This window comes from Mustela lutreola, chromosome 17 (genome assembly GCF_030435805.1).
Source record: "Mustela lutreola isolate mMusLut2 chromosome 17, mMusLut2.pri, whole genome shotgun sequence".
In the NCBI taxonomy this organism is placed as follows: Eukaryota; Metazoa; Chordata; class Mammalia; order Carnivora; family Mustelidae; genus Mustela; species Mustela lutreola.
In genome coordinates this window covers 10290368-10306053 of record NC_081306.1, presented here as the reverse complement: position 1 = coordinate 10306053, position 15686 = coordinate 10290368, and the positions used below count along the sequence as shown (strand labels likewise).

General features: G+C 47.7%; 1 protein-coding gene across 1 annotated transcript in view; it reads left to right on the top strand.

Moving 5' to 3' along the window:
- Nucleotides 1-15686, top strand: part of XYLT1 (xylosyltransferase 1) — a 294390-nt gene that overhangs the window by 80101 nt on the left and 198603 nt on the right. The window contains exon 2 of the mRNA XM_059154282.1: nt 12265-12303. Coding sequence (XP_059010265.1) covers nt 12265-12303 — 39 coding nt within the window. The remainder of the gene's footprint in view (nt 1-12264; nt 12304-15686) is intronic.

The window sequence follows — 15686 nt, the reverse complement described above, 5'->3', positions numbered from 1 at the left end:
GCAGCACAGCCTGGAGCTGAGGCCATCGGCTTCTGCAACCGTGACAAAACCCTCCCCTTCCCCACCCTGTGCCAAGCATCCTGGGATTGGTTTCCCCTCATGGCTTGAATCAGCAGGTCTGTGTGTGGCCTCTTGGAAGTGCACCAGACCAGAAGCGCTGCTGAATCAGTTTTCCCAGAGCTGGGATATGCTGTCCTTTGAACAAAAGATGTCCTGGTTAGAGGCTCTTGTGAGGAGGGAGGGGAAGAAGAGACAATGAAGAAAAGGCAGGATGGACATGCTTAGAAGTTTATTTTGGCAGAAAGGGATAAACCCAGGATTTGGTACCAAGAACCTTGGGTTCTGGAACAGGTTTTGATAGAAACTGCATGTGGCCCTTAGGAAATTCACTCCATCATCGATATCCTGCTCCTCACCAGAAAAGGAAGGGTTTGATTGAGGTCAGGGACAGAAATAAGTTTCATCCCTTAGGAGTGGGAATCCATTGGTAATGTCTGCTTATAGACCTGTATTAAGACTTTGAGGCCCAAGTACTTGCTTGGTGATCTCCACCTTGGGCACCATGTAGGAAGGTGCTGCTCACCTATCCTGTACCTCTAAGTCTCTTCTTGGATCCTGGGTTTCCTCATGGGACAGAAAACCCACCCAGTAGCCCCAGAAACTGTAGAATAAAGCTTAGTGTCTTTGGAACCCTGGACAGTGTTTGTAGGACACTTGATAGCATTGGTTCCAGTGGGCCGCCTTCCATCTTGGTGACCACAGCAAGTGGGTGCAAAATTGGTAGGTGCCACGGCCTGTGTTTGGGGAAGAGCTAATTATTGGGCTGAGCTGGAGTTGCGGCTTGTGTTCCCAGCTTTGAGGAAGGCTTATGTCCACACAAAGCCCAGGTGGCCAGCTTCAGAAGGATGCGGAACCCTGGGAGGGATCTACCAGCACCTCTTGCCCAGCTGTGTTGGGTGGAGGCTGTTTTTCTCAGATTTATCTTGGCATGTGGCGTGTCTTGTTTCTGGTCTGAAATGCCTTTGAACTCTGAAAAAAAGCAGAACACAGCAGAGTGATAGTCACTCCCCTCCAAGAGGAACTGACATTTTTGGCTTGCCTACTGTACACCAGGACTGAGGAGGCTGTGCTCTACCGTCCAAGTTGGTCTTCACATTGTCCATCGGAGTTGGTTATTCTTATGATTATTGTGATAAGGAATTAGCCTGAAGACCCTCAGCAAGGAGATGGGAAGATCCGGTATGAGGAGCATGTGATCTAGTTCTCTGCTCCCTAAGGCTTCTTAGGGTGAGCTACTCCTAGAACCGTGAGCTGCTCCTAGAACCGTGAGCTGCTCCTAGAACCATGAACTCTGGTTTAGTGATTCCAGTTCACAGTGTGTTTGTCCTCCTGGAAAGCAGTGTAACTTCATGGTCCAAAAGGGTAGCCATGGGAGCGGGGCTGCCTGGTCTAAATCCTGGCTCTGCGACTGACTGACACGTGACTTTGAGCAAGTCACTGTGTTCTCTGAGCCTGTTGTACCATCTGTAAAATGGAGCTGTTCACACCTACATTGTTATGAGGTTTGAATGAGCTTGTTCTTACAATCCACTTAGGACGCTGTCTTACATTCATTATGAGAACCGATGTTAGCTACTCTTCTGATTATTGTTTTTTTAAATTTTTTTATTAACATATATATGTTTTAATGTATTATTAGCCCCAGGGGTACAGGTCTGTGAATCATCAGGCTTACACACTTCACAGCACTCACCATAGCACATACCCTCCCCAGTGTCCATCATCCAGCCACCCCATCCCTTACCCCTTCACCCCCCAGCAATCTTCAGTTTGTTTTGTGAGATTAAGGGTCTTTTATGGTTTGTGTCTCTCCCGATCACATCGTTTCATTTTTTTCCTTCCTTACCCTCTAAACCCCCCACATTGCCTCTCAAATTCCTCATATCAGGGAGATCATATGATAGTTATCTTTCTCTGATTGACTTATTTCGCTCAGCATAATACCCTCTAGTTCCATCCACGTTGTCACAAATGGCAAGATACCATTTCTTTTGATGGCTGCATAGTATTCCATTGTATATATACCCCACATCTTCTTTATCCATTCATCTGTTGATGGACATCTACATTGTTTCCAGAGTTCGGCTATTGTGGACATTGCTGCTATAAACATTCGGGTGCATATGCCCCTTTGGATCGCTACATTTGTATCTTCAGGGTAAATATCCAGTAGTGCGATTGCTGGGTCATAGGGTAGCTCTGTTTTCAACTTTTTGAGGAACCTCCATGCTCTTTTCCAGAGTGGCTGCACAGGCTTGTATTTCCACCAACAGTGTAGGAGGGTTCCCCTTTCTCCACATCCTTGTCAACATCTGTCATGTCCTGACTTGTTAATTTTAGCCATTCTGACTGGTGTGGGGTGGTATCTCACTGTGGTTTTGATTTGTATTTCCCTGATGCCGAGTGATGTGGAGCACTTTTCATGTGTCTGTTGGCCATTTGGATGTCTTCTTTGCTGAAGTGTCTGTTCATGACTTCTGCCCATTTCTTGATTGGATTATTTGTTCTTTGGGTGTTGAGTTTGATAAGTTCTTTATGGATTTTGGATACTGTCCCTTTTTCTGATATGTCGTTTGCAAATGTCTTCTCCCATCCTGTCAGTTGTCTTTTGGTTTTGTTGACTGTTTCCTTTGCTGTGCAAAAGCTTTTAATCTTGATGAAGTCCCCATAGTTCATTTTTGCCCTTGCTTCCCTTGCCTTTTGTGAAGTTTCTTGGAAGAAGCTGCTGTGGCTGAGGTCAAAGAGGTTGTGGCCTGTGTTCTCCTCAAGGACTTTAATGGATTCTTGTCTCACATACAGATCTTCATCCATTTGGAGTCTATTTTTGTGTATGGTATAAGAAAACGGTCCATTTTCATTTTTCTGCATGTGGCTGTCCAATTTTCCCAGCACCATTTGTTGAAGAGACTGTCTTTGTTCCATTGGACATTCTTTTCTGCTTTGTCAAAGATTAGTTGACCATAGAGTTGAGGGTCTATCTACCTCTCTATTCTGTTTAATTGATCTGTGTCTTTTTTTGTGCCAGTACCATACTGTCTTGATGATTACAGCTTTGTAGTAGAGCTTGAAGTTTGGAATTGTGATACCACCAACTTTGGCTTTCTTTTTCAACATTCCTCTGGTTATTCAAAGTCTTTTCTGGTTCCATACAAACTTCAGAATTATTTGTTCCATTTCTTTAAAAAACATTGACCGTATTTTGATAGGGTTTGCATTAAATGTGTAAATTGCTTTAGGTATAATAGACATTTCCACAATATTTGTTCTTCCAATCAATGAGCATGGAACATTTTTCCATTTCTTTGTATTCTCCTCAGTTTCTTTCATGAGTACTTCATAGTTTTCTGAGTACAGATTCTTTGTCTCTTTGGTTAGGTTTATTCCTAGGTATCTTATGGTTTTGGGTGCAATTGTAAATGGGATTGAATCCTTAATTTCTCTTTATTCTATCTTGTTGTTGGTATATAGAAATGCAACTGATTTCTGTGCATTGATTTTATATCCTGACACTTTACTGAATTCCTATACAAGTTCTAGCAGATTTGGAATAGAGTCTTTTGGATTTTCCACATAAAGTATCATATCATCTGCAAAGAGTGATAGTTTGACTTCTTCTTTGCCAATTTGGATGCCTCTTCTGATTATTGTTGATACTGATCAGCCGTGTGATCCTGGGCAAATGGCATTAATCAATGGAGGTGACAGGCATAGTTGCTTACAGGGACCAGGCAGCAGCCGCTCCACCAGGAACCTTGCTCTCTCGGAGAAATGCATGTCTCATGTTGCTAAATCTCTCATTTTTAAAAAGAGAAGTGAGAAATCTGGGGTTGTATGTGAAGTACCCTGGTTAGGAACTTGGTAACAATTTCAAATCTTCTATCAGTGTTACTGGCCCCAAAATACCACCCACCATGAATCCTCCAGAGGCCCCCTACCAGCCACCCCATCTAAACCCTTTAGACCCGCAAGCTTCTCGTCTTTCAGGTAGGTCTATTCAAAACCTTGTAGTTCCAAGAATCGTAATCTTGTGTGCTTTGCAAAGAATCACAGAACCTCTTGAGGCTCACTCAGAACAGAGTGTTATGTACAGTGGCTGAGATTTTTGGTAACCCTTTGTTCTCAGAGATGCACATGGCAGCCTAGAGAAGCAATAAAATCGTTCCCATGTTTCCACGCCCCTGTGGCTTCTTATATCTTCCAAGGCTGTAGGTAATGAACCGACTTCTAAAGGCCTGAACTTTTTCTTGAGGTTCTGTTGCTCAGTTCTGGGGAGTAGGCTAAAAAAGATGTGGCGAGAATGCAGAGTAGTAAAGAGGCCTGCAAACGCTGAAGACTTTGAAAACCAGAGACAGATTATAGAGCAAGGAAACCCCTCCCAACCCCCACTCTGGTTTTAAGGGCCTGACTCGATCTGCCGCCATATCGGTAAAGCGGTGAGCGTGCCCTTGACCTGTCATTGGGGTTTCTGTTTTCCTCCCGGTCTTACCGATAGATGAGTTGGCATTTTCCAACAAGGTGAGCACTGTGTGATTCTGGCTGACATTCGCATTCTAAATACAGCCTTTCTCAGAGAACAAGGGGACTTCTGTGCTGTCGGCATCCCTCCCTCGTCGACCAGTGCCACCCGCCATGCACGTGCCCAGCGGTCTTCCCAGGAGCCACCGACAGAGGAGTTAAGCTCATTGTGAAATCCCAGAGGGACAACTTGAGAAAAAGCCCCATTGTTGCAGGCACCTTGATGGCTGTATCTAGAACCCTGAGAAGGAGTCGAAAGGAGCCACACATGCCTGGGGAGGGGACTTTGGAAAGAAGAGGGAGCTTGATAGGATTTCTGGGGCAGGAGGGAGACCATCACCATATGCATGGAGGGAAGGGAAGGAGCAGAACATACCTTGTATCCCACTGTGGACTGAATGGTGTGTCCTGCCCCCACCCCACACACCACCAAGTTCACATGTTAAAATCGTGACCCCCAAGATGATGGTATTAGGAGATGGGTGGTGAGCTCTTGAGGGCAGAGCTCTCAAGAATGTGACAAGCACCATTTTAGAAGGGACACTGGAGAGCTCCCTCACTCATTCTTCTAGGTGAAGGCGCACAGCAAGGAGAAAGCGGACTATGAACCAGACACTGAACTTGCCAGCAGCTTGGTGTTGGACCTCCTAGACCTGAAGGACAACAAGAAATAAACTTCTTTTGGGTTTAAGCCACCCAGCTGTTCTAGCAGCCCAGACAATGACACACCATGATAGACATTTCTTGGGGGACGCAGAGTGTGAGCACGAGAGGGGAGAGAGAGAGGTCCTGTTCCCAGTTTCTCACGGGCTGTGTGTCACCTTGGATGCTTTCCGTCTTGTATTACCCATGCCCAGTACGGGGCTTCTCAAGCTTCAGTATACAGAAGAATCCCCCAAGGCTGTTTAATAAGAATGCAGATTCTTTGGCTCCTTGCCCAGAGATTGTGATTTCACTAAGTTCAAGCTTTTGGAAACACCAGGATATTGGTTCGGGTGCCAGTTTCTGGCAACTTCCAAACCTAAGCACCAGTCTTGGCTCCGTCCCTTCTTAGACCTGTATTTTTGAGCAGATTCTCCCCCCGAGTTTGAGTTCATCTGATCTATGAATTGGGGAGGATGATACCTTCCAGAGTTGCAAGAATTTCACATACTTGGCGCCAAATACGCCCAGACAACGATATAGCTACATTTCCCCATTTCACTGCTGTCGCATGGGATTGGTGCAGCTGGCATCGACAATAACTGGCCGTTTGGAAAAATTGCAGTTTAGTCGGTTGGGTGCAGAAAGGTATGTCTTAGCTTTCAAAAGCCTGGAAGAAGAAAACAAAGGGGAGGTGATTTTTGAGTGTGTAATCATACACCAGACGTTTAAAATACCTGGTTTTATCTGCCATCAAGGGTGACCCATGATGTCAGTGGTATCCCATTTTCTTTTTCTTTTTTTTTTTTTTAAGATTTTATTTATTTATTCATTTGACAGAGAAAGAGCACGAGCAGGGGGAGTGGCAGGCAGTGGGAGAAGCAGGCTCCCTGGTGAGCAAGGAGCCTGATGTGGGGCTTGATCCCAGGACCCTGAGATCATGATCTGAGCCAAAGGCAGACACTTAACTCACTGAGCCACCCAGGCGCCCTAGTGATATCCCATTTTCAAAATGTATCTGGGTCTGTGTAACATAGTCCAGGCTTCCACCTCTTATTTAGTATCATTATTTATTAGTGCTTTTTAAAAACTTGGATAAAAGAGCCGTAGATAGTAAATTCTATGCCTTCTTGTAGTAGCTCTGTTGGAGAATATGGTCCTACCTGTTTACATTGTGTGGATGAGACAAGTAGAGCCCACAGGAGCTAAGAAGTTTGCCCGAGATCACAGGTCTACCAAGGATTGTCAATCTGCTAAACTGCCAAACCCCAGCACCTCCGAATATCACTGTGTTTGGGGACACAGCCTTTACAGAACTTATGAAGTTCCTATGAGGTCTGGAGGCTTGGTCCTGATCCAGTCTGACTGGTGTCCTCATAAGAAAGATTTAGACATCAAGGAGACACCAGAGACGCTCAGAGACATGGAGAAAGACCATGTGAAGACACACTGAGAAAGAATGTGGGCTTTTACAAGCCACAGAGAAAGGCCCCAGCAGACAATGCTGACGCCTTGATCGTGGACTTCTGGCCTCCAGAACTATGGAAAAGTACATTTCTGTCCCATTGGCAACCCATTCTGGGATATTTTTTGTTATGGCAGCCCAAGTAATAAACAAGTCACGCATGATTTCAACCCCAAACCTACACTATTTCCCTCTGCATAATCTTTCTAGGCCTCGTACTGGTCCATTAATATGAGTGACAGAATCTATGAGTGACAGAGACAGGGTCTCTGGGTTGGCATCCAAACTCAGCTTCCACTTGGTGGTCTTCCCTGGGTGATCTACAGCAGGCAGAATGCTGTTGGTGAGATCTTGTTTCTTTCCATCTCAGAACCCATAAAGAGTTCCTTGCATTTCCCGAGGCACCTGGTGTTTGATGGTGACTGAGAGTAAGGCACAGTCTCCTGATGGGGGAAACTTCTACTTCTGTAGAGCCCATTAGAGGGCTTTCCAGGAGTGGGGGCCATGCCAGCCTTCTGAAGGGTCCTCCTGCGTGCATCTGTGTGATGGTTGGACCGACTTGATGGGACCAGTGGGGAAGTCTGGCTCTGAAGACTTGAGTCACAGGATTGTCCCCTCCCCTTCAAAGCCATTGCTTACCACCCAACAGCAAACGCTATCGTATGAGATCTTAAAAGCGCAGAAAGAGAACACCTCTTTCAGTGGTTGAGGCCAGGTTCAGGGCTCAGCACCAACCAAGGGAGTAAAAAATGTTCAATGCATGCTTGGAATGATAATGGAATTTCTCTTCTCTCTCTTCTCTTTACGAAAGATTCATTGCCTGTTAAAATGAGGCTTTTCGCCTCGATGGGCTCAAAATTATATGAGTCTGGCTTCCTGATCTCACAAGCAAGACTCTTGAGGGGCCAGCAAGTTTCATTTCTCCAGGATCTGTACTGAGACCCCCGCCTATTATTTAAATAGTTAGCTTTGGGAATAGGAGTTGCTCTATAAACTCCTTTCTGGCTCCCTCCCGGTGCCCACCAGGCAGAAATGCTAGTGACTGAGTCGGAACTCCATGAATAGGTGTGGATGGATTTGGTACCATGCTGCAGCAAGGTGGCAGTGTTTTGTTTTCAGTCCCCGCACTTGTGGTAATTTCTATCAACCAAGTCTGCTACTTTTTTTTAGGAAGGATTCTTGTAGTTAAGGTGCTGCTGCTGATTTGCCATGAATGTCCTTCCTTCTAGTAGACACTCTCCAGATTGCAGGATTACTCTGTCTGGGCTAGACTTGTGCTCTCCAGTAGGGCTACTGTAAAATCGCGGAGCACAGGGATGTCAAGTGCAGGGCCCTAGGGTCCAGTGCAGGCTTCAGCACCTTGTATAGGTTACTCAATCTCTCTGGTCCTCAGTTTTCCCATTTCTATAATAAGAATAATGGTAGTATCTACCTCACAGGGTTGTTACAAGGAGTCAGAGGAATGACACATGTGTGAGGTTAAGCCAGTGCCTGGAACATGGTAAGAACTTAAAGTTATTAGCCATCCCTTAATCAGCATAGTATGTTACTAGTTATTGCGAGTGTTCATGAGTGTTGCAAACCTTGGTCAAGTAATAATGCCTGTGGGATAAAGTTGGGAATGAACCGGAAGAATGGAAACTGTCTTTGTCTTAGGGTGAGAGCACTCTGACCAATCATTTCCATTACCGTTGTTGTAATGGCATTTAAAGAAATTCAGAAGGACCGGTACATTTGGTGAAGATGGGTATAAGCTAACTCATTTATAGTATAAGATCATAGTGGTTGAGCTTTTTCCCTTGCTTGGCATAATGTCCAGCTCACATGGAGTGTGGTGCTTAGTAGGTTCTAAATCCTAGTTACACACTATAGTTATTCCAGGTTCTTGGGGTTGATGGGCAGGCTGAGGGAGAGTATGTGTCCTTTTGTTCCCAAGGCTGGAGGGCTTGTACATTATGTGGGGTTCTCTCAGGGTCAGTCTTTAGAGTGTATCTGTTACTGCCACAGTACTGGCTGTGTAACAAATCACCTTGAAACTCATTCTGTATGTGCCTGAAGGTGGCTGATCAAGGCTGGGCTGCGCTTCAGGTTGCATGTTGGGTCTAGTTCTGTTCCATGTGTGTCCCCTCCTTCTCGGACCAGTGGGCTACCTCGAGCATGTTGTTCTTGTGATGATGGCAAAGACGCAAGAGATCCTGCTCAATCCCGCAAGAGTATTTCAAGCTTAGGCTTCTGTCCTTTTTGCTCACCACCCCCTTGGACATAGCAGATCACAGGGGCAAGCCCAAGGTCAAGGGTTGGGGAAGAACCCTCTGCAAGGAAATGCAGAGTCCTAAGACCAGAGGGTGTGGCTATAGGGCGTGGTAAAGAATGCAGGCTACTACATCAGTCGGCCTGGTTCCCTATTTGACTTCCCCATCTGAGTCATTGTAGTAGATGATATGAAAGAGCTTTCCTTGCTTAAAGCAGTTCTGTAGCTCCCAGTACCTGCATTTAGATTCCACAAGCACTCTGTAGCCTCCGAGCATGTTGCAAATTCCCCTTTGGTCTCCAGGAGCCTTTCCCCGACAGACAGGAATTTACTCTACTGTAAACCAAAGAGTCCCAGTGTAGACAGACACGATGGATTAGGCAGACAGCATCATTGACCCGGTTCCACTTCGTTAGCCTTTCCAATTAAGGAGGATGTTGCTGAAAGGGAGACCTCACCGATATATAGTCATACCCAGAATCTTCTGGATGGCGTCTCTGTAGGGAAAGTCTTCTATCCTGAATGTGCACAGAGGGAGAGGGGCAACACTCTGTTGGCAAGTGAGCCCTGAGTGGTAAGGACCAGGTCACTTGGAATACTCAGTCTTCTTCCTGGCTAGGTCAATAACATGCAAAATACATAGGATTGGACCCCTGACCATGTACCAGTAGGGCTTCTGATCCTGGAATACCAAATAAAGGGTTGGTGCTTTATTTTATCTAAGGATCAGGCTCTGGGCTTTGTCAACCCAGTTGACAGTTTTCTGTGGTTTCCCAAGGACCATCTTTCCCATGAAGTTGTTCTTAGGGGTTCAGGAGGGCAGTCTCCCCTCTCTGCCCCTTCTGAGCAGTGAAGCATAAACCCTAAGCCATAGCCAAACAGGCTGTGAAATACAGCTTGGTCAGTCGGGGCAGGCACCCAGCCCCCCAGTGCAGTGCTCCACTAGGATCCCGCTTGAGAATGAGGCCAATGTTTGAGACTGAGAGGAAGCTTCTTATCTTGTGGTGGAATCTAGATGAATCTGAATGGCCAGAGAGACAGATGCACAGACTGACAGGAGCTGAAGACCTCGCAGACCAGAGAGGACGGCCTTGCCTCCCAAAGACAAACATGGGTCCCGTCCAGTACGCTTGCTTGTCACAGAGATTCTGGAAGAACAGGGCTAAGTCTCCCTCCCTGCGTGGGAGGATGAAGAGGCTGGCGAGAGTGGACTCCGCGAAGAGTGGCTTAAACAACGAGCCCGCTCATTTGAATGGCACAGCGAAGGTTCTCAGCCACAGAGCTCCCGTTTCTTCACCCTTATGAAGGAGCTACTACGTTTGAAGAGAGAAGCCTAAAATATTTTCAGGACTTCTCCAAGTTCCTCTCTGGGCCAAGGCTGCAATGTCCAGAGAGTGGGAGGAGGGCTCCAGTCCATACCTTCCTGGGTCTGAGGAATATTCTGTGCATGAGTATGAAAATTAGAATTAGATGTTCTGGAGCTGTACCATTAGAGAACTGTTCCATTGGAGAACTACTAGGAGCTAGATTCAGAACTGGAATCAGGGGAGAGGAACCCCTCAGCTTGAGCTCAGAATGACTTTGGCGTCATTATAAAGATACCACAGAGGAGTCATCAAGAAAGTGAGTTATCTGTTCACCTAGGATAGGGGTTTAAAATGTTCTAATTTTTCTACACTTCCTTTTTTTTTTTTTAAATTTAGTAAGAACACAGTATGAGATCTACTCTCTTAAGAAAAGTTTATGTGTACAATGCAGTGTTGCTAACCACAGCTACGATGTCGCACAGCTGAACTCTAGAGCTGGTTCATTCTGCATGACTGAAACTTCGCATCTGTTGGGTAGCACATTTCCTCTCCCCAAACCTCCGACGGTCACCCTTCTACTCTCTGCTTCCATGAGTTTGATGATTCTGGATTCTTCATAGAAGTGGAATCCTGACATTTGCCCTCCCGTGTTTGTTGAAGCCATACAAGAACCAAGGTCAGAAGGCAACCCTACATGTCCACGGATGGATGACTGGATTGAGAAGACGTGACAGATGCACAAAATGGAATGTTATTCGGGCTTAAAAAAGAAGGGAATCCTGCCATCTGTGACAACGTGGATGAACCTTGAGGATATTATGTTGAGTGAAAGAAGTCAGACCACGGGGCACCTGGTTGGCTCAGTGGGTTAAGCCTCTGCCTTCAGCTTAGGTCATGATCTCTGGGTCCTGGGATCGAGCCCCAAGTCAGGCTCTCTGCTCAGTGGGGAGCCTGCTTCCCCCTCTCTCTCTGCCTGCCTCTCTGCCTACTTGTGATCTCTCTCTCTCTGTCAAATAATAAAATTAAAAAAAAAAAAAAAAAGAAGTCAGACCACAGAGGGACAAATGCAGCACGATTCCTACACTTGCTTCTCATTCACGCCATAGGCCATGGGTTGCTCGTTGCATGGCTTCCTAGAACCCTGTGTTGGAAAGTCGGCTTGCATAAAGCAAAGCTTCCAACCTGAGCTTGCCCTCAGGGCCCAGAAATCATGCCCATTCTCTGTAAGGGGCACCTTGAAGTTACTTTCCCAGAACCATGAATCCAAGGGGGTTCACTTCAGAGTGGACATGGTGCTGAGAAAAATAGCCTTTATGTCCTGCGTTTCCTGTTTTCCTTAGAAACCCCTTGCCGAAAACCACTACCTCCTCCCCATCCAGCCCTCCCTCCTCTACCCACCCTGCCCCCCACCTAAAGAGTTCATGTTTAATGACCCGCGACATTACCACCAAGCATTTCCTGTCAGTTGTCTTTTGTGGGGAGCAGATGAATAGGACTTTTCTCTGGCCTTCTCAATCCTGAGAAGTCTCTTCCCCAGCCCACTGGAATGTGCTAGAAAACCAGGAATTAAGCTCTTCTTTTTCTGTCTCTCTTTTCCTTCCCTCATTTTTTCCAAGACCAGACATAAATTGGTAGCCTTGCCCCTAATCGGGACTCTCTAGTCTTTCAAGTTTATTTCTAATCCTCTTACGGATCCATCTGCTCCTTCGTGTAGAGGACATGAACACACTTGGAGATAATGGACGAGCATGCTTTCTTTCCTGTTTCCTTACATCTGGTCATTTTGCATGATCTCCATGCAGGTGTCCTCTTAACCTCTTAATGAAAACCTTGAGCCTCCTTAATCATCGGGGCGTGGGAGGAAGTTGGGGGGAGACTGGGGATGGGCCAAGCTCATGAGTCATGGAATGGGGGAGATAGTAAAACACGGAAGAGATCTCGCTTCGTTGGAAAATGATGCTGGCTGGGTTGGTAGGTTTAGTTTTGCCCATCGCTTATGTGTGTTTTCTCCTCTCTTCCCACAGGACCCTCATCCAAGTCCACCGATCACCCTGGAGACCCAGGTCAGTACCTTCCCATGGCCTTTGTCACTTACCTCTGCACCAACTCTCCAGGAGACTTGGGGCACCCTCTTGGCTCCTTGACTCAGAGAAACTGGACAGGCACATCAGGCCATCACCCTGCCTGTTGGGATGTGTGCCCACATACACATGAGCCAATTTTGTGTGGGCACGCACGCTTACGTGTACCCGGGTATCTGCGTACCCATCTTCTGGCCCTGAAAGGCGACCTAGCCTCTCAGCCACCCTCTCCCCATCTGGAATATTACTGCGAGGGTGGTGCCTGCTTTGCAGGGTTGTGGTGAGAATAGCAGAAACTGGTGTCTGTAAAGTCATCAGTACGGACTCAGGGCTGGTGAGGTAGCTTTTGAACCCAATACACTGTTGCCTGTCTGACTGAGCTTGAAGGGGAGGCATCTTTGGATCCATTATTCCCTGGGCTCTAAGGGTTGGTCCCACAGTGAAGAGAGGAGACATGATGGAGCCTGTCCAGAGCCCCACAGCTAGCAGCGTTTGAGTGTCTGGGACGGGCAAGCCTGTGTGAACATTTCAAGGCTGAAGGGCCGCTCTGCAGCTGTTTCTGGAGTTCTCTAGCAGGGACCACCTGCTCTCAGTCTTCAGCCTCCTCCACGGGTCCTTGTCCTCTCACCAGTGTCTCTGCCTCAGTCTCCCCGAGGGGAATGAGCAAACCCACCCTGCTTCTCCTTCCTTGCTCAGAAAGACCCCAACTGGTGGGAAAAGGAGAGTCTTCCACTTTCTCATTCTCTTCTGCAGGCACATTTCATTATGTCAGCTCCAGGGATGACCAGGAAAGAGCAGTGGGCATGGCTTTGAGGGGGACGCAGGCCCAGATGCGTCCCCCTCTCTGGCCATCCTCTGGTCTGGTCCTATCCCAACCTCTGCTGCCCACCTACCCCCTTAAGCCATGTTTCCATAGGGCCATGTTTGCCTTATGGAAATCACACTTGTTCCAAGTCACCTAAAAATAGATTTTCCTTAAATCAATTTACTTAACTGTCCTAAGTGGGCTCATTCTCAGCTCATCCAAAAGTTTCTTTTGAGTGCCCCCTAAAATCATCTGCATGCATTCCCAGGGGTGCATCTGCCACAATTTGGAAAACCCGGCCCGCCCCAGTCTCTTTTGTGGATTGCCAGAGAACTTCCCAGGTGTGCTTTCAAAGGATGGCCCTTCTCCGTATCACAATCAGTCCTTCCCCTGAAGAAAACCTGGTAGATGTAGGAGAGCTCATGGGCACACGGTCTATGTCCACAATTCTGGAAGCCAGATCTTCTCTCCCAGGGCGGAGCGGTACACCCCAGATAGTTCTGTTCTTGGCCCTCTTGTATCCTTCTCTATGAATAACATCCAGTTAGCCCTTCAGAACTTCCCCAGGAAAGAACAGTCACATGCCGATGGCTTTGGCCAGCACACTGTGAGGGAGACAGCTCACCCCCACACAAGGACCTCTCTTAGAGTCACACCCCATAGCCCAGAGGGCCCGACCCTTGGTTCATGGCCACGCCTGGCACAAGGCGGGCCTCCTGTGTTGGTGCTGGGCCCCTGGGGAGAGGACTTACATTGTCTCTGCACCTCTCCATCAGCCTCATCTGGCCCTTGGTCTTCGGAGAGCCGTGGGCTGTTGTTGTCTTTGCCGAGTTCTAACTTCCTGTGTGAAAGAGACTTTGGAACCCAACCAAAGTACTAATGTTTTTCTGTAACTGTTGGCACAAGCCCGTGGCCAGATCTCACTCTGTGCGGGGGGCCGTCCATCCCGGGACGCATGATGGGACCCTATTCAGCTGCCTGCGGGCGGGTCAGACCAGAGGGGCATGGATGAGCTTCGGCAGAAAGTGGTGTCCCACATACCACCCATATGGCAGGAGCAGGACCGCAGCTGTGGCCGAGCTTGGCAAACCCAGCCGTGCCGAGGTAGGTGACAGATGTGTGTGGCCTGGGTCCTCTCCCACTTCACCCCCGCCTCAACCCCCTTCGCTCCTAAGAAAGGCGTTAGCCACTCGGTCCTGGAGCACAGGTGCCACGGGGAGGCTGCCTTTTGTAGCTCACCGTGCGCAGTGTCCGTACATCACGTGTCTGTGGCTCAGCCCCCACACGAGTCTCAGTCCACCCTAGGCCCCTTCCCTCCGCGCATGTGTGGGGTCATCACCTGGCCCTCTGCGGATCTTTGCTTGGGCAGCTCCGAGATGGTGGGGAAGGTAGACAGCCAGGCTGCTAAGGCCTCCTCTAGAGCTCTTGGGCTGCGACTTCACTGACCTCTGCATCTGTTGGCATCAGCAGGACCCGCTCTGCTTAATGGCCAGATGAATAGAATGAGGCAGCCTAGGAAGGTTTAAATCCCTGGTGTCAGATTTCCCTCAGCAGGCTGCCCCTGGGGTGTACCAAGGCAGCCCTGACTTGCAGTGGTGAATGCTTCCCCATCTCCAGATGGTGGTTACCCAGGAATCGGCGGGGGGGGGGGGGGGGGGCGTAGAAATGAAAAACCAAGTGTGAAAGGAGTTCGAATGCAGTTAGCAGCATTCCCATGATCTCCCCTTCGCGGCCCCCACCACTGATGTTTCCTCTTTGTCGAGAAGTAGCTGCTCCCATGGATCCCGATGCCTCATTCCATAGGTGTTCTCACGATACCCATTTTCCAGATGAGGAACTTCAGGGTCAGAGAGGTTAAGTAACTTGCCCAGGGTCACCCTGGAAGCTCAGAGCATTGGGGAGTATCAAACTCAGGGTCATAAGACGCCAGAATCGATCTGTCTTCTCAACTTCTTATTCTTCCCCGGGGGGGGGGGGGGGGGAGTTGCCTGGACTAGTAGATTTGAAATAGCTCAGGCAAAGCTGGAAGGAGGTGCTGGATGCATGCAGCCCAAGGTCTAGATAGACAGATGGATGCTTTGCACAAACGTCCCCAGAGGTGCTTAGATAAATAGGTGGGGAGACAGATGGATGATAGGTGAGCAGATACGTAGATAAATAGATAGAATGTTTCGCACAGTGAGTAATTCCTTGACAGATAGGTTGCCACGAGGCTTGTGGATAAAATGGTTTAAGCAGCAGAGCCCGTAGAAAATTTATTTTAAAACAAAGATAAAACTGCTCCCTGCGCATCAATAGTGTTTTGATAAATTTAAATGCTCATTATTTGATTCTCTCCTTCCCATTGATCCCCGAGATGGTTTATCATTTCTGAATCCACTCCAATTTGGCAAGACCTCTTGTCATTTAACTTTAGCCTCTCTGCCGTATCGCTCCACCGCTCCCCCCCACCCCGCAACAGCTTCACTGTCAATTAGTTAATAGCCTCTACTCAAATATGGATACCCTGGGAGTTGTAATGAAGGAACTCTTAGGTAGAGCAAAGATTTGTCAATCTGGG